General features: G+C 41.6%; 2 protein-coding genes across 4 annotated transcripts; one reads left to right on the plus strand and one right to left on the minus strand.

Annotated features, from left to right (window-relative positions):
• Positions 1–322: 322 nt before the first annotated feature.
• On the minus strand, positions 323–2,547 carry si:zfos-1056e6.1 (uncharacterized protein LOC107988029 homolog). Of its 3 annotated transcripts, none has more exons than XR_007196467.1 (9): positions 2,201–2,296; positions 1,994–2,061; positions 1,867–1,911; positions 1,648–1,712; positions 1,478–1,515; positions 1,310–1,362; positions 1,109–1,171; positions 802–852; positions 323–659 (listed from the first exon to the last, which is right to left on the minus strand). XR_007196467.1 is itself a non-coding variant. In XM_048269293.1 (9 exons), the coding sequence occupies exons 1-9, from the start codon at positions 2,504–2,506 to the stop codon at positions 606–608; spliced, it is 489 nt and encodes a 162-aa protein (XP_048125250.1). In that variant the 5' UTR covers positions 2,507–2,547; the 3' UTR covers positions 323–605. The 3 variants fall into 3 exon arrangements, 2 of the variants coding, with proteins under 2 accessions (XP_048125250.1, XP_048125249.1); XM_048269293.1 differs by lacking the exon at positions 2,201–2,296 and adding an exon at positions 2,437–2,547 and having other exon boundaries at positions 2,012–2,061; XM_048269292.1 differs by lacking the exon at positions 2,201–2,296 and adding an exon at positions 2,437–2,547.
• Positions 2,548–2,748: 201 nt separating this feature from the next.
• dna2 (DNA replication helicase/nuclease 2) lies at positions 2,749–17,311 on the plus strand. Its single transcript, XM_048269289.1, has 23 exons — positions 2,749–2,865; positions 3,053–3,103; positions 3,429–4,390; positions 4,844–5,017; positions 5,139–5,322; positions 5,693–5,841; positions 6,003–6,134; positions 8,205–8,433; positions 8,816–8,933; positions 9,119–9,281; positions 9,817–10,008; positions 10,360–10,590; positions 11,144–11,260; positions 11,359–11,468; positions 11,609–11,718; positions 12,156–12,377; positions 12,791–12,984; positions 13,264–13,353; positions 13,615–13,822; positions 14,336–14,425; positions 15,961–16,143; positions 16,494–16,640; positions 16,970–17,311. The coding sequence occupies exons 1-23, from the start codon at positions 2,839–2,841 to the stop codon at positions 17,021–17,023; spliced, it is 4,137 nt and encodes a 1,378-aa protein (XP_048125246.1). The 5' UTR covers positions 2,749–2,838; the 3' UTR covers positions 17,024–17,311.
• Positions 17,312–18,071: the final 760 nt, after the last annotated feature.

Below are 18,071 nucleotides of genomic sequence, written 5' to 3' on the forward strand. Positions count from 1 at the left end.
AAAGGTCTGTAAGATTTGCAAGGCTTGGATAAGTAAGACAGTATGTTTTAAAAACAATGTTTATACATCATCTGAGCATGAACTGTGTTGTACTGTACTGTAAGGCTGCTTACATAAGCTCAGAGATCTATAGTAATTTACATTATACACATTTCAATGTCAAGGGGTTAGATTTGTTGTGCTCAGATCATCCTATGCTTAAAATCTGTGGTATCTGTATATTCAGATTCAATGTCATATCAGGCTTACGTTACATCTGATCATTACATCTACACCCTTTTTACACAGTGATTTAAAAAAAGCATATAAGTTGAATGCCAAATATGTCAAATGATTTTAATACATAATTCACCTGTAAGTCTTAAATAAAAATCTATACATGTCCAAATCATGTGTATAACATCACAAATAAATAAATACAATAAAATGCATTATTCTCTCTTGATGTAATGCAGAAGAACATACTCTAATTGGCCATTTAAACTATGCATCCATCTCAAGAACACAACACACTGGGTTTGATGCCCAAACACACTTATAAAGGCCCTTGCCTCTACTCATAACAGCTCCTGAGGGATTAACTGTAAACATATCCGGTGCCATGGCTACCACAGAGGAGGCCTTATGAGTCTCCCTTTCCAGCAGTGCGAATCTGCCATCTGTAGCCCAAAGATGACAAAAGCATTAATAGTCTGGTACAGCCCAAATGCAAATACAGAAAGTGCTGAATAGGATGTGTTAAAACGTTGATAAATTTTCGCTAAGACTACAGTATTGAAACAGTTATGACAAGGTTGTTACCTTCATTCTTTTATGAAGAAATACCAACTTTTGGTTCAGCAATTCAATGTCCTAAATAAGAGTATAATTTTGGTCAAGTTAAAGGATGATGATAATGATTTAAATGATTTAATTCTGCAATAGTATTAATACAAAAATACCCACGTATAATAAGTAAGAGTGACTTAATATATACAGTATAGTTCAATATAGTTCAGTCAATATATTTCTGAATCATATTTCAAGATAACCTTGTGGGAAGTCAATTTTGCAGATTACTCATGACAAAAATCTTAAGGCAACAATAAGTGAACACAAAATAAGCTACCTTATTCATCTTTTCATGATGCTGCAGTTTAATCCGAGGAAGAAGTTCTTCAAGACGCTCAATCTACATGAAAACAATTGTGTAGTATATGTATGTAATATGTGTATGTAAAGAGGATCTTCTTGGATTACCTCATATGGATTTTAGATCAGTAGATCATGTGGATGTTTAGATCATCATGGGGACTATTCTAAATCTTACCCTCCTCACAACACTCTGAAGTCTCATGGCAACAACCCGGGGCCTTGGAGTAACTTCAGGTTATGGGAAAAACAAATTAACAGGTTCACGTTGATCATTTAGTTCCGTAGGTACAGCTAGCGATAAACTTTTCATTAGGGTAAATGTACTTGCTTTATTTAATCTCACCATGCTGGAAGGTCTTAGCAACTTCCAAAACATGAGGCCTAAGGATCAAATAAGCAAAGGCGTTTTCAGCTTGGTAAAATGTAGGCTACTACATTAGTGCAGCACAGGTCATTCAAATGCAATGCAAGATTTGTAAGTGATGTAAAAGAGAATAGACTTCAAAGACTTACCTTTGTTTAGTGCTGCCAGGTAGAGAGTTGTTTAAAGGAATTAGGGATCCATGGCTATTTCTTATCTACAACAAAATGTGGCATATTCAAATGGGATGAGCTAGATTACATACAAACATGTTACTGTCCATCAAAATATGCACAACCTGAACAAATTCCATTAGAATTCAATTGTATACTATTTAAACCTACACAGACAGTAAAATAACAAGAGCAGACCTTCAATGTGACATGGGAAGCCAGTCCAAAAGAATGTGTTATAACCTGAAAACAGATGAAATTAAGAGGATAAATGTGTAGTCTACTACTACAAAACAGAATCGTGATGCATAAAAATTATTATTACTTCTTTAACCGTGGTCACCTCTGCATCCCTGGTTATACTGACTTCTCTTAAAGCAATTACTCTTTCGTCTGCAAAACAAAACGAGAAACATTAGGTTTGATAAGTTACTAGAACACAGTTCATGGGGTGAGCTGTCAATTACACCTGGGACATAATCATCACCAACGATTTTAAAGCCTGCTCTAAGATCTTTCACAGTAGGCTAACTTTCTCAAATCGGTCGATCTTCTACTGTGCTGATGATTACAATTAGGATATTAAATGATATGACATGTTTAAGATCAACGTGTAAATGGACTTGAATTTCTGAAATGTGCCCGTTACTGTGGCAATCCCATATCAACAGTAAACAAACCAATGCCTAAAATGTCGTTTTTATCTTTAATTGAAAGTAAATTAAAAGACACAAAAGGTAAGCGTTCGTAAAACGTAACAAAACTAACCGTTTTGATCAAGCCTCTTCAGAGCAATCCATATTTTTTTAAGCTGTTTATTGCAGCTTATGTTAGCCATTTCGTTTATCTCTAGACAAAGTCCCGCCTTTTACTTTGACCACTTCCAAATAGACAAGACATCCTCCAGCACAGATAGTGGCGATATTGAGTTGCTCAGGAGCTTAGAACAAGCAGCATAGGCAAGCAGCAGGAGCAAGATTCGAAACACCCGGGAAACACCGGGTGCAGAGTGCAGACCTCATTCAGCGGGAAAGTCTGTTGCTTCTCGCCTTTCTTTCCCGTTGTGGTGTTTTGATGTACCTAAATAGACGATGCTTACCATCATTCTTAGTAGTCAATGTTAAGCATAGCACTGGATCCTAAATACCATCACATTTGTATGATCTGGTGATGCCAACAAAGTTACAGAAACGCTCGGTGAGTAGCTGCTAAACATTGGTATTTTGCCTAACTTTACCCAGCCTGTTAGAAGGAAAATAACGACTAACGATATCCATGTTTTAGTTCTCGTGACATGATAATAGCAGTACGTTTGAGGCTGTTGTCTGCTTGGTGATCCATAGACTCATTTGACTAACGTTAACCAAATGTGTTGATGTTGCAGGCGGCCAAAGGGGGCTTCCAAGGCAACATAGCCTCATTTTTCTCCCCAAAGGTAAGTTAAATAACCTCATCATCGGATTTGTTTGGGTAACGTTAGTTAACCTAGTCAATGTAAGATGAGACGATATTGCGAATGATCACAGCACTGTCTGTGGCACATCTGAATCCAGTCACGTCACACAATATGCCATGACTGAGTGAGTGCGGAGTGATCTTTGTGCCCGAATGTTTCCGAGCACAAGAGAATCCCTAAGTACTATTTCTATATTTCCCACTTTGTGTAATGTGCACAAGATGCACCGCAGGCGTACTGTATATTTTTATTTCTTCTCTCCTTAAGCCATTGTATGGAACCCCCTTTTTCTTTTTCATGCCAGGTGGTGGGCTCATGTTCCTACAAGAAGAATGTGCCTGTTAAGACTGAGGAGGTGGAGGATACGGAAAATGTCCCCCTTTCCCCTGAGTGCACTATTGTACCAGAGACACCAGACAGCCTCATCAAGCCACACAACCACTCAGGTGTAGACCATGATGTGACGCGCTCACCTGTCTCCCGTAGCCCTTCCTCCAGGGGCTCAGCTGTGAAGAACAACCTCTTTACCAGGATGCCCATGCGGCCACTGCAAAATGAGAGTCCCAAAGCTAAGGACCAGGACAATTCGAAGAGTGACCGCAGTCATGTGGCCTCTGCAAAAAGGCGGATGTTTTCCCCTGACGAGCCCCAGAGAGCGAAGCGAGTCAGAGCCATGCCTGTTAAGAGACCCAGTCGAAGCCCACTGAAGGACCCCAGCTCCTCTGCTGCTAATGGCCTTAATGACTATATTGAGGAGATACGCTGCCTCAAAAGTACAAATTCCCATACCAAACCAGGACAAAACACCAAGCAAGCTCCAAAACCCCTTAAAGCAGGACAGATTACTTTTACGACTGACCGTAAAAAATCAGGACCTGTGCCCCAAGACTCCAGAAGGGAGAAGACACTGAGCGAAGCCAGTTGTTCTCATTCCAACAAAGGCAATGGTATTGGCGGAAGCACTTTCACTTCGATATCAAAACCGAAACCTGTCGAGGACTATGACTTTTCAAGAGATTTGGCAATCAATGGAGAGCTGGTTTGTTCCTTCACATGTGACGTACCTGAAGAACCTACAAGAAGCATGGAGTCAACTCTCTTTCATCCATCCAGGGGTGGTATTGCAGATATTTGCCAAGCGAAGCACAGAAGCCCAGATGGGAAAGCAACCCAGGATGATCTTCAGGAGGAATTGGATGATAGTTGGTTTGATGAGAAAATGGAGCCATTTGCCACTGAGCCCAAAGAGAAGCTGTCAAAATCTGAGTAAGTAGAACCCTACAGAACCCTACCGAACAGAACATAGCAGCACTTTAAAAAAAATCAGTGCAGAAATGAAGCATAGCATTATTTCAGACAGGCCATGGATTCTTATCTTTGCTTATTTCCCTGCCTTAGGCTTTCCATGTTTGCACATGGAAGAGTAGGGGGCTCCCAGAACAGAGCATACCGCCAAATGTAATATTATGCAAATAGTAAATAAAAGCTATTTCTTTGACAAAGTGGTCCTGACTGAAATAGGAATTTGGTTGGGATAATACTTTGTCACTCTGGTTTGTATTAATTGATTGTAGTTACATTTATGTTTATTCTAATTTGAGTTTTTGATTGTTAATTTGTTGTCCAAGTCTCATGTACGCACTTGAACCATTGGAAGTGGTATATTGAAAAGTAATTTAATAGTTTCCATATTAAACCATAGTTTCTTTGTAATTTCAGAAAAACAAAAGGCATTCCAGATAATGTCATATTGTCTACTGGCTTACACAATCGGTACTGGGTCCTGGATATACAGGAAACGACCGGTCCTCATGGTTATCTGGAAAAACACTTAACCATAACAGCCTCCAAGACCACACAACCCACAGAGACCTGTATCTTGAAAGATGGCTGGTATTTCAGTTTTAATGATTATTTATCTGCCTGCCTGTCTGTCTGTCTCTATGAATAAACTATGCATTTTAAATCTCCAGTAATGCACTTATTAACTACTGCTGATTTGTGACTGTTTCAGGGAGAGCACGCCCGTTGCGGTGGGTGACATTGTCCACGTGGAGGGTGAGTGTGTCTCAGGGACGTGGGTGATTGGCAGAGACTTGGGCTTCCTGGTGCTGCTACCGGACGTCCTCATATCTGGCACCAGCATCGCCAACAGCATCCGGTGCATGAGAAGAGCTGTGCTGGGGGAGATATTTAAGGTAGGTTCCAGAGATCGCACATCCAACTTGGCTAGGGTGGCTTGCCTGATCATGATTAACCCCATACCATAATTTACTACACCTGGTGGGAGATAATTGGAGGTTGTTAATGGATTTGTGAGAAAATTGAGGATTTGAGAAGATGCCAGTGGGGGCTGGGCGAGATGACAGAACATGTCAATCTCAATATTCTGAGGAGAAATGGTGATGTACAATATGATGTAACGCATATGGTCAATATTACGATTGACTGTATTAAATATGCTTACAATACAGAATAATAATCACAATATGCTCTGTGATAAAGGACAGCCCTAGATGCCAGTCTTGCTGTACTCTCAATGAGTTGAAATGAATATCTTTTGTGCAGGGTTTTGATGGAGGATCTAAACAGATGCTGACTGGTACCATAATTCATGAGATCTTTCAGAGGGCAGCCATGTCCATGAACTTCTCTGAGGAGAGGTTGAAGAAACTTGCCCAGGATGCCCTTCTCAGTCCAAACTATTTGGGTCAAATGTAAGTGTTACAGAATTGCAAGTATGACTGAGTATAATTTTATACATGGGATTTCAGCACAATTACAGTTCTCCATTTTTGCCAACTTAATATAGTCTACAAAAGAACTGCAGGTTATAGTGTTAAACAACCAATGATGGGGCTGTTTCTCACCCTTCCAGATACAGCCTCAGTCTGCCACAGGAGGACATCAGGCAGGGTGTTGAGGAGTACTTACCATCCCTCTCAGAGTGGGCTAAAGATTACTTGGACTCCTCTTCACACTCTGGCAACAAGCCACTAACACTGAAACTGTAAGTAGTAAGACTCTCATTTGATGTTCATTGGTCCTTTTGTGGGCTTAAATGCTGTACTTTGACATAATATACCAGGGTCATTCCACGTCAGTTCAACCAGGGCCCACGGACTTAGGTCTCAAAAAATTCTGAAAAAATTACCAGGTGTACCTATGTTACCCAGGAGACGCACTGTAAAATTACTCTTATGTAAGATCAATACTTTCCAAGATACAGCCAGTTTTACAGGGGGAGGGGGGGTGTCGATTTTGTTCGGCCTCTTTTTTTTGTCAAAGTTCACAAGCCCACAGCGCAAGAACTAAACCATGTAGGAGGCTCAAATTTTGCATGCTGGTACATAAATAGGAATAGTATGTAGCAAAATCGTCACGTTTGGTCTGGATAATCCTGCATGGTCATAGCTGTCCCTCAAAGTTGATACAAATTTTTTTGGAGTTTTTGGCTGGGCTCTGTTTACTGTAGGCCTTCAGAAGACATATTTGTACTCAACATAGGCTCTTGATTTATTTTCCTTACTGAGATAAGTAGAAACACTCTCACAAAAAACAATGAACAGAAAATAAATTCCTTCAGGGTCTGAACAGCAGACTTTACAAGTCTAAAACATCATTTTGGTTCTCATTTTCAGAGCACCCAAACACCTTGTGGGAATATACAAAGATTTTTTAAATATGTTTTTCTTTATTCTCCATGATCTTTTATTTTCAAAAACACCAATTTGACTTGTCTTATGCAAATCTTTCTTTTTCACTTTCCACCCTGAACATGGGCAAAATGCACCATTGACATCAGTATGTTTTGTATAGAGCTACCACAGGTTACTCTATACAACCACAGGTGGCAGTGTGCTGACTCTATATAAAACATATTGATGTCAATGGGGCATTTTGCCCATGTTCAGGGTGGAAAATAAAAAAGAAAGATTTGCTTAAGACAAGTCAAATTGGTGTTTTCAAAAAGAAGGGATCATGGAGAATAAAGAAAACATATTTAAAAATCTTTGTATATTCCCACAAGGTGTTTGGGTGCTCTGAAAATGATAACCAAAATGATTTTTCAGACTTGTGAGGTCTGCTGTTCAGACCCTGAAGGGATTTATTTTCTGTTCATTGCTTTTTGTGAGAGCGTTTCTACTTATCTCAGGCTCTTGATTTATTTTCCTTACTATGTTGAGTACAAATATGTCTTCTGAAGGCTTAAACAGAGCCCAGCCAAAAACTCCAATAAAATTTGTATCAACTTTGAGGGACAGCTATGACCATGCAGGATTATCCAGACCAAACGTGACGATTTTGCTACATACTATTCCTATTTATGTACCAGCATGCAAAATTTGAGCCTCCTACATGGTTTAGTTCTTGCGCTGTGGGCTTGTGAACTTTGACAAAAAAAAAGAGGCCGAACAAAATCGACACCCCCCTCCCCCTGTAAAACTGGCTGTATCTTGGAAAGTATTGATCTTACATAAGAGTGATTTTACAGTGTGTCTCCTGGGTAACATAGGTACACCTGGTAATTTTTTGAGACCTAAGTGCGTGGGCCCTGGTTGAATTGACGTGGAATGACCCACCATTAGGCTTGCTATTTTGAGGGTTTGATTTCTGTTGGTGTTTTTTTTTTTTTTTTTTGAGCATTAAAAAGAACTGAAAATATGCTCCACATGCAAAGGGAACACACACCAATAGTAAATTATGGTTATTTGTTAGTATCAACTAACAGTGTATGGTAGGAATATGGTTAACCTGAGGTGCGTTCAAATCCGCCAAACATTGGCGAATGTTTGTGGTTAACATGTTTTTTCTAAACAGTTAAATTTGAACAATTTGGTGTTAACGTTGCCTGTAACGGTATTGTTACCTTCGTCAAGCCCACGTCCAGCTCCACTGAATGTTCGCGGAGAACTACCTTATCAGACTGTTTGCGAGTATTTGCAAATGTTCGCCAAAAACTTAAACCTGTTTGCCTATGTTTGCGAATTTGAACGCACCTCTGTTTGCATCAAATTGGAACAGATGGTTATGACTCACACCTTTAAATGTATGTGATGTTGTTTTGTGTTCCGTGCAGACCCAGTGATGGGAGGCTGAATAAACAGGACAGTGGCTGCACAGTGACCGTCACAGATTTCACTGACATCGAGGAGAACATCTGGTCACCTCGTTTCGGCCTGAAGGGCAAGATCGACGTGACTGCAAGCGTGCGTATCCACCGTCGGGGTCGGAGATCAATAGAACGCGTGGTCCCTCTGGAGCTGAAGACGGGCAAGGAGTCCAATTCCATCGAACACCGCAGCCAGGTAGGGCCACATCGACCTGTGCTCATCCTATGCTCATTTCTTCTTGGTCACTTTTAAATGTTTCAAACAACAGAAAAACTACACATATAGCCCCTTTTACAGCCGGGCTACACTGGGTATGCAATTGAAGCACTCTGTTTGTAGAGTGTAAAAATAGTGTCAGAATACTGGTCTAATTTTTTCAAATGTACACACTGCTATCAAGCCTGGTGTAGCCAGATTATAGTGGAAGCTATATAGTGGAAGCTAAGTGTCGCAGCGTATGCTTTCCGAACTAAACACTTCAGCACTTCAGTGCCTGGTGTAGTCTGCCTGTAAGCCGCAAGTGTAAATACTCAAGTTGTATGTGTGTGAAACTCATGGCCATCTGTGTGTGGCTCAGGTCATCTTGTACACACTAATGAGCCTGGAGAGGAGAGCTGATCCCGAGGCTGGGTTCCTAATCTACCTGAAAACCGGCAGCCTGCATCCCATCGTGGGAAACCACGTGGACAGGAGAGGTAACGATAGGGCTGTGCAATCATTCAAATTAACCGATTAATCGTCAATTATGATTCCCAACGATTATGAAAACATCATGATTATAATATTTTTCCCATAATCGAGCAGCATTACTGCCGATGACCTTGATGTGTGTGTTTTATGTATCTGATGATGTTTATGCTTTCCCCTTTTGCTCATTCAGAGCTGATAAAATTGAGGAATATGCTGGCACACCATCTTGGCAACAACTTGGAGAAAGCCGAAGGCGGGTCGTCAACACGCCTGACACCTTTACCTGATGTCATATCCGATCAGCAGGCCTGCAGATACTGTCCTCAGAAGCAAAACTGTGCCGTGTATAACAAGTGGGTATCTCAGTGTGAGCTTCAGCTCAGAGTAAACTGAAATTATTAGTTATGAGGAGGGCAAAGGGTACATGCGCTTCTGCCTTTTAAATCAATTTTAGTCATTCCAGGGATGTATCGAACAGTCTGTGTGTATGCTGTAAAATAATCTCTGGCTGTGGAGGAGAGGTCAAGTTCTCTTTATGAGTGACTGGTAAAAGCTCAGATTATTACTTTCATAAATGTGAGTAGCTACATCTGTTGCACGTGTATGCAGCGTTTCATCCGTCGTGCTGCTTTTGGTTGTGTGTGTTGTGTTTTTCCTGTCTTATTACTATAGAACATGCTTAGGGATGGAAATCAGCACCAGCCAACTGCTCGTAATATATGAAAGTGGCTGGTAGATTTCAGACACAAAACAATCCTTTACTATTGAGGTGCTGGTGTACTTAATCATTTAGTTGTCAGCTTGATGTTCAAACATTTAAAAAAAGTTAATTTCCACCCCTGGTGATGCTCATTGGTGGTTTTACCAATTCCTCCACATCCTGCTCAGAGCTCTGGAGAGGGACCCATCTGGTGACCCTAGTGGCCCTGAGCCGCCCTTCCTGGAGCAGGAGAGCGAGCACCTGAGCCTGCCCCACCTGCACTACTTCAGCCACTGGGTGCTGCTCTGCGCCCTGGAGGCCCGCACCATGGAGGCCAAAGGAGGCCGCCGCAACATCTGGCTCCAGTCAGCCCAGGAGAGGTAGGCCATGTGTGACCCCTTAGGATATTTTTGGGTGTGATTGACAGCTGTCACTCACCACACTCCTCCACTCCAGCATGTAAACCTTTAAGATTTATCTGTCCACACACTCTGGTGTAGCCTAACTGAAATTGTGACCTTTAAAACTGTTAAAGGTTTACTCCAGCTGCTCAGTGATGAGCCCAGATATAATGGCACTGGTTGATTTTTCAGTGTAAGTTTTAGTAGAAGAGAGATCACTCTCTCACACACACACACACACACACACACACACACACACACACACACACACACACACACACGTATGTGTTGAACCAGAGTAGTATGTCATATCTGTCTGTGTCTTTACAGGGAGAAGAGTGGTGGTTGTCTTGGGAACCTCCTCAGGACAGGCAAAGTGACCGCACTGGCTGACGATGTTCACCAGCACTTCTTTGAGCGGCAGGGTGGCATCCAGGCCCTGACCGGTCTGGTTGTCGGTGACCGTGTGGTGGTCAGTGACCAGGACTCCAAACTCATCGGTGTAGCAACCGGATTCGTGACTGAGGTTTCCAATGCTGGAGTGAGCTGCTCTTTAGATCGGTGAGATCATGATGGCACCTATAAGCATGGTTACAATTACATTAAAGCTGCATTTGGCAAGTCTGACAGATTGAGGGGACTTCAATTTTGAATGTTTACAACTCTCATGCCCCTCCCCCACTACCACCGAGCACCCCCTCATTAAGTTTGTGCTCGTCAGTGCGCACCAGACTGTGATTGACAGTCGAATCTCACACAGCCCTGCTCGGATTGGACCAGAAGAACCGGGAGCTGTGGATTTTTGCAAAACAAATAACAGGCTCTAGGTGGAAGTAGAAGTGCGGGTTTTTTTCTAAAACCAGCTGATTTATGTTGTTCTGTCGGAGCATAGTGTCGGTTTCAGTGAATATGATCAAAAGAATCTTGCCAACTGCAGCTTTCACCTATTTTGCTGTGCACTGTTTTCGTGTTTTTTTTTGTGTGTCTTACTTGTGATTTTCAATAAAAATAAAGCAAAGCTTCAGTTGAAACTGGCTTCAACAACTAGTTCTCCAACTTCACCAAGAGTTCAGCATTTGTCTTGATGTTAACTGAGAACTTGTGCCACATTCAGGGATCTGTCTAGGCTTCCTGCAAACATGGTGTTCCGTTTGGACCAGGACGAGGGTGCAGGAGGACTGAGCACCCACTTCGGAAACATCTCAAAGCTGATGGAAAATTCCCCGACAAGGTGTGTGTGTGTGTGCGCGCGGCAGAGCAAAATAGTTTTGTGATGAATGGGCTTTTACAGGAAACTCATATGTGTCTGCTCTCTGTGTGTGCGTTCAGCCAAAGGTTACGGGAGCTGATAGTGGATTTCCGTCGTCCTCAATTCATAGACAGCCTGAGCAGCGTTCTACCACGAGATGCCAAAGATACCGTTGCCAACATCCTAAAAGGTTTATCCTGAATGTTAGACTATGAATGGCATTTTAAAAAGAACATTTTATGTACACAAGCTTTGTGAAGATAAATGGAATAAATTACCCTCTCCTTTTGGGTAGTGAAAGCTAACCACCATGTGCTCTCTGTGTTACAGGCCTCAACAAGCCTCAGAAGCAGGCCATGAAGAAAGTGCTTTTATCAAAAGATTACACTCTGATTGTGGGAATGCCTGGCACCGGCAAAACCACCACTATTTGCACACTGGTAAGGACGGAGAGTTTTTGCTTCCTCCTTCTTTCCCCTGCCTAGAATGCTGACCTAGTTAGCTTCCATCAAGTAGGTGCAGGCCAAGTCAGTTCACAACAGTCAAACAGTTTAGTCGGCAGTATATGAAGGCCTCTTGTGGTTTTACACACACATTGGTGTTGTGGTAATTCTCTGGAGAACTGTGTTGTAAAACTGACAAATGTCACTTATATATTTGCATATATATGGCTTTCCTTTAGATAGATTGAAATATATTTCCCTTGGCAGTACTTTAAATCACTCTTTAAGTGCAGAATCTTTGTCCAAAACTCTAAACTCTGCTAAAACCATGGGGCAAAGGAACAGGTTGATAAAACTACATGAGGAGAACAGAATGTTTCACGGCCAAGCACACTAACTGGAAGTGGTCCTCTTGTGTTACTTGACCCTCTTAGGTGCGGATTCTCCACGCTTGCGGCTTCAGTGTCCTACTGACCAGTTACACCCACTCTGCTGTGGACAACATCCTCCTCAAGCTCAAGAAGTTCAAGATTGGCTTCCTGCGGCTGGGTCGGGCACAGAAGGTGCATCCTGATATCAGACCCTTCACGGATGAGCAGTGCCGAGCCAAAGGCATTACCAACCTCTCTGATCTCGAACACCTCTACAACAAGGAGGTAACGGATGCCAGCATGATGAACCTAGCACCAAAAATGACATGTGCAACAATGTTATCAATATATCATTTTATACATATTATTAAAAACTGGAGTGGAATTTCAGGAAGCAGTAATTCAAACTTAATTTGTTATCTGCATACAGACTTGGTTCATTCATTGGTAATTCATGCCCTTTTTGTGCATGACGACCCAGACTTTCAATTCCTAAACTTTTTTTTACTGTGTTCAGTTAAAAGAATGCTTTTTGTATATGAAATCTGAGAAATTGAAAAAGATTTTCAGTATCATGCATCTGTGTCTAAATTTAAAAATTATCCTTATCTCTAAATACTTACAAAAGAAGTATTATTCCCATTATTTAATTATGTCCATATTCCCATCTTTTGTCTTTTCCCGCTCACGCCTCGTAGCTGGTGGTAGCCACCACCTGTATGGGTGTGAAGCACGCCCTCTTCAGCCGGCGGCGCTTTGACTTCTGCATCGTGGACGAGGCCTCTCAGATCAGCCAGCCCGTGTGCCTGGGACCGCTCTTCTACGCCCAGCGCTTCGTCCTGGTGGGGGACCACCAACAACTGCCTCCCATCGTCCAGAACTCCGAGGCCAGGTAGGCGGCCACTTCATCCTCCATGTGCTCTTCACTATACATACACGATCTATACATTTCTCTTGTATTCTGTTGGGGAAGTAACTGCCCCAGCCAGGCCACCCTGGATTAAAAATGTGGCAAAGCAAAGTGTTTCTGTAAGGATCTTTTGTGTATCAACTTACCTATTTGTGAAGACACATGCAGGGTAATTATTCCAAATAAATCTCCTGTGGATATTCCAAGAGATTCTTGACATCTGTGGTGTTTTTTGTTGTTGTTGTCTAATACCGATTCCAGAGCTCTGGGTATGGATGAGAGCCTGTTCAAGCGTTTGGAGCATCACTCCAATGCAGTGGTCCAGCTTACCGTGCAGTATAGGATGAACAGGTGAGTACAAGGTTTTAGAATACTAGCCAACAATAACAAATGATCTCACTTCTGGTCTCATAACTGGGTGTGGCACCATGAGTCACAACAGAAACATTGTATATTTAAGGGAAGATGTAATACATTCATTGTATGATCCCAAGAATCACGCTGTGCTTCAATCCTCTCTGTACATAGTAGTTCAGTTCCAGGTTTATAATGTCCCCTTTGTTAGGTGAGGAACAGCTTTGAGTGAAAGGGTGTGCTTTCTCTTCTCTGCAGTAAGATCATGTCTTTAAGCAACGCATTGATGTATGAAGGCAAACTTGAGTGTGGATCAGAGAGGATGGCGAGTGCAGTTCTAAAGCTGGCCACCAGGGACAGCGTGGAGCAGGATCTGGAGCTGTTTGTAGGCCAGGAGGAGTACACAGCCTGGATCCGAACAGCCCTGCAGCCTCTCACCCCGGTCTGCTTCCTGGACACCACCAAGGTCTCACCAAATGATCACTATTTCACTATTAACCTATGCCTACAGAAGGGTTGAGGGGCAGCTGTTCCTGTAACATTATAAAGAAGTCATTCATTCATTTATTCCCTCACTCTCCACCTCAAGCTGGTGTGTGGTCACTGGCGTTCTGGCGCATAATAGGTGCTGTGCATCCCCCAGGTGGGTGCTACACATTAGTGATGGTTAGTGATTCAAGAAGCTTGAGAAGAAGAGGTACCCCCTTCACTGTAAAGCACTCTGGGTGCCTTGATAAAGCACAATATAGTGGTAAATGCAAGTTGTTGTTGTTGAAGCTAGACTGGGTTATTTAAAGAAATGTGCTGATGACGAAGACGTCATATCACCATGGGAACAGATTTTTGTATTTCACTCTAAATACAGACAAGCTGTTGCTTTTTTGTCAGCAAAGCTGACAAACTAGTTTACCAGACTACACAGAGTTTACCAGTATGTCGCTTAACCAGTGTTCATCTTCTCATCATGTTGGCTTGGTAGGTTCCTGCTATTGAGACCGTGGAGAAAGGAGGCATCAGCAACCATATTGAGGCCACACTGGTACATGCCATCGTCAGCCTGTTGCTCAAGGTGAGATTTTCGAAAGATAATACAATTATTATTTTTTTCTATATGTTCTTATACAGTCGAAAGGCATCAGCAAAGGATAAATGGCTTTTAACGGGAAGAGGTTTTGACAGGTTGGCATCTTTAAATGTGTCCCAGGGATATTGGTTTCCATTGCAGAAAGATGCCTAAGGCTTGTATGAAAATCATGTCAATATGAGATTTCAATCTTCCTTCGCTCCACTACCATCTGCTTTGAGTAAAGACCTTTGACTCCATCTGTTGGCTCTAATGCCGTGCAATAGCCAGTGTTAGCATGGTATATGTGTGCAATTTAATTACTAGTGTGCCACCGTGCCGAAATACACAAGGTCCAGAACGTCCTATTACTCCCCAGGCAATTTGTAACCTTGACGTTTTCCTTCATCAGCTATCATCTATAGAGCTAAGACCTAGGACACATAGAGTTATGTGCCAGTTACTCATGTGCCTGAAATTACACTCTGGTCCTGAACTTTGAACTGTCACCAGTTGCAGTTTAACAAGAGCTATTTTTATGATGACCATGAAATGAGGAAAGGCTCAGGGCCTTTGCTGTAGTACTGTTTGTCATACCATCTTGCAAATACTGTTGCAGCCAATAAATGTGTGAAACTGTACATATCTTGTTGATCATACTGGTAGAGATGGGCCATATCGAATCGTTATCGATATACCTCCTTATCATAATAAATTCATCACATTTATTAGTCGTATTTATTAGTCCTATTATTCAGTCATATTGAGAAATGAATGATCTAGGTAATGACCTGTTAATATGTCTTGCAAGGTGTGCAGCTCACAGCCTCACACGTAGAACAAAGAAGACTGAATGCAGAGTTCAAACTGAAGACGAGAAGTAGAGTTCATTGCTGATGGTCAGGATCCAGTTTTACTTTCATGTGTTTTGCACGGATGTCAAGACTGTAAGCCGATGTGGCTTTGAAAACAGGGGTGAAGAGTGCTGTTTTCATATCATCATTTTTATCGGTATCGCCTAAAATACCATGACCTATAGGCTATTGTGATACAAGTGAACAAGCATTTCAGTTGCAACACGAAAGCTTTGTGCTTTTAAAGTTTTAGCAGTGAGTATTGGTTAAAAAAATCCTTTCCTTTATTATATTGTTATATAGTTTGAAGTCTATATTGCCCGTCCCTAAATACTGGTAACTTGTGAGTCAAGTCAAGAAACACACAAATGTTAGATTTTTTTATTTTTTTTTTATAGCCATACAAAACTTCATGCCTCTTTTCAGCCTTTACTGGAAGATGACCAGGAGGAAACTAAATCACAGGAGCTGCCTTCATTTATTAGTCCTTGCCAAGACAACTAGACTGGATAAACCCAGCCCGATCTGCTGGCGATTTGATTTTGCCCTGCAGCTGTTATCAATTAAATTGTTTTTAATTAAACTAACAGTTGCGTAATAAGGTCTAGCAATTGCAAATCAAAAATGCAGTGTTATAAAAATATTGAGAGATCAGCATCACTGACTGACGGGATGCATCTTTTCCAGGCTGGCTGCAAAGCGGCAGATATTGGCATCATTGCACCATACCGGCAGCAGCTGAAGGCCATCTCTGGCCTGCTGGACAGTCCGGCCTTCAGTGCCGTGGAGGTAAACACGGTGGACAAATACCAGGGCCGCGACAAGAGCGTCATCATAGTGTCCTTTGTGAGGAGTAGCATGGAGGCTAATGTGAGTGAAATATCCTTTTTCTGTGTCACACAAACTGTTTCCTCTGTACTGTATCTGCATGATCAAAGAGCCTCATGGTTTTCTTGTGGCTTTATAGGCATTCAGTTAGCAGCAGTGATGTTATTTTGAGATGTGATGTGTGCTGTAATGTGCAGTTCATATCTGCAGAAATACTGGACACTGGACTGCATTGTTTTATACTCTATTGTGGAAAGGTACAATCCACAAAGGTATCATCACCTTTGTGGTGATGACCCCAATCCCTTACCCAGTCATGTTTATCTTAACAACTTGTCTCAGTAATTAGTTGTGGAAACCATGACTCTAAATGTAATGCCTGTTTTGCCCAGATGGGGGAGCTGCTGAAGGACTGGAGGAGGCTGAACGTGGCCATCACCAGAGCGAAGCACAAGCTTATCATGATTGGCTCAGTGAGCACGCTCCGTCGCTACGCACCCCTGGAGAAGCTTCTCAGCCACCTGGAGCAGGAGAGCATGATATCCTTTCCCACACTGACAAGTTATCCATGCCTGTGTTTCTGGAGCTCAGTAGCACATAGAAGTAGCTTACTCAAAGGAACAATTTGCCTTTCCTCACATCTGTGACTGTTGAAAAAAGACCACAAGGGGTGACAAATAATTAGCCTATACTAGTTACTAAACTATATACTTACTAAACAGTGGATTATGCAAGGATGACTGACTTGGCCCTGTTCTGTAAAATGTGGCCCCTTTATGGCTGAAAAATCCTAGATGGCATAGAGATGTAACCATGTACAATGCAAATGTGTTGTCTTTCTAAATGTTTTCCTCCTTGACTGACGAACGTGTTCCAGCTCCCGGTGGCAGCACATGAGGCACTGCCCCCAACATTCCTCTGAAGTACGCTGCCCACCGGCCATCAGATGACCTCAGTTTTACACTGAACCTCATACTCAAAACCCACCCTACCTAAGTAATATGGTGCTTAGTCTGTTCTTTTGAAAGAACATTTCACTGTGAAACTTTTCCTTTTATGAAGTTCTCATGCTGTTTATGCATGTTGACTGTGGATGCTATTAGCTACTTTTGTCAGACCTCTAATTCAACTAATATTATGAATTTATTAATGTGATTTTAGGATGTATGTGTATTTGTAAATTGGTATGTATGTTTTAATTTTGTACTTGTATTTTCAATTAAAAACATGTATAATTCATAAGCATATTAGTGTTTAACCATTGCATAAGTGGGCTAGATGACACTGATTTTGGCCCAAACTACAAAAAGAATACAAAAATATATATAATCTCACATAGTTCACTACCTTCGATGGATAGAAGGTACACAGTTCACTATCTTCAAGTACTCATACTTTTGCATTTATTAGATTTATAATTACATTATAACGGGCACTGAAACAACAGCTGAAATCATTACAGAACAGGTCACTAATAATAACATTTACACATACAAACACAGTTTACAATTAAAGGAAGGTAATCTTTTTTCATATTCTAGAGATGTTAAATGTGTTAACTATTTCCTCAAAAGACCTGTTATTAGAAGAGTAGCAATCTGCTACAGTCTTGTTCCCCTCGTCAGCCCTATCTATAAGACCTGCATCCATTTTCCCAGGTTACCTAGGTAACCTAAGGGGCTATAACAAGACATTTAAGTATCTCCAATAACTTATCTCCTAACTTCATACCATACAGTTAGCATATAAAGATACATTGGGTTAGACTTGTTTTTCCAAATGTCTGTGACTTCTGATGAGTATACAGGCAGACTCAAAAGCTGGCCTGATATGACCACAGAAGATTCCACATCCATCCAGTATGGGGCAGTTTTGGAAGAAAGCATAACAGTAATACCAAGTAAGTTAAGACATAGTGTTGTTCTAGATGAAATTAGTGAATAGTGTAATGCTGAAAAATAATGTTTAGG

This window comes from Alosa alosa, chromosome 18 (assembly GCF_017589495.1).
Source record: "Alosa alosa isolate M-15738 ecotype Scorff River chromosome 18, AALO_Geno_1.1, whole genome shotgun sequence".
In the NCBI taxonomy this organism is placed as follows: domain Eukaryota; kingdom Metazoa; phylum Chordata; class Actinopteri; order Clupeiformes; family Clupeidae; genus Alosa; species Alosa alosa.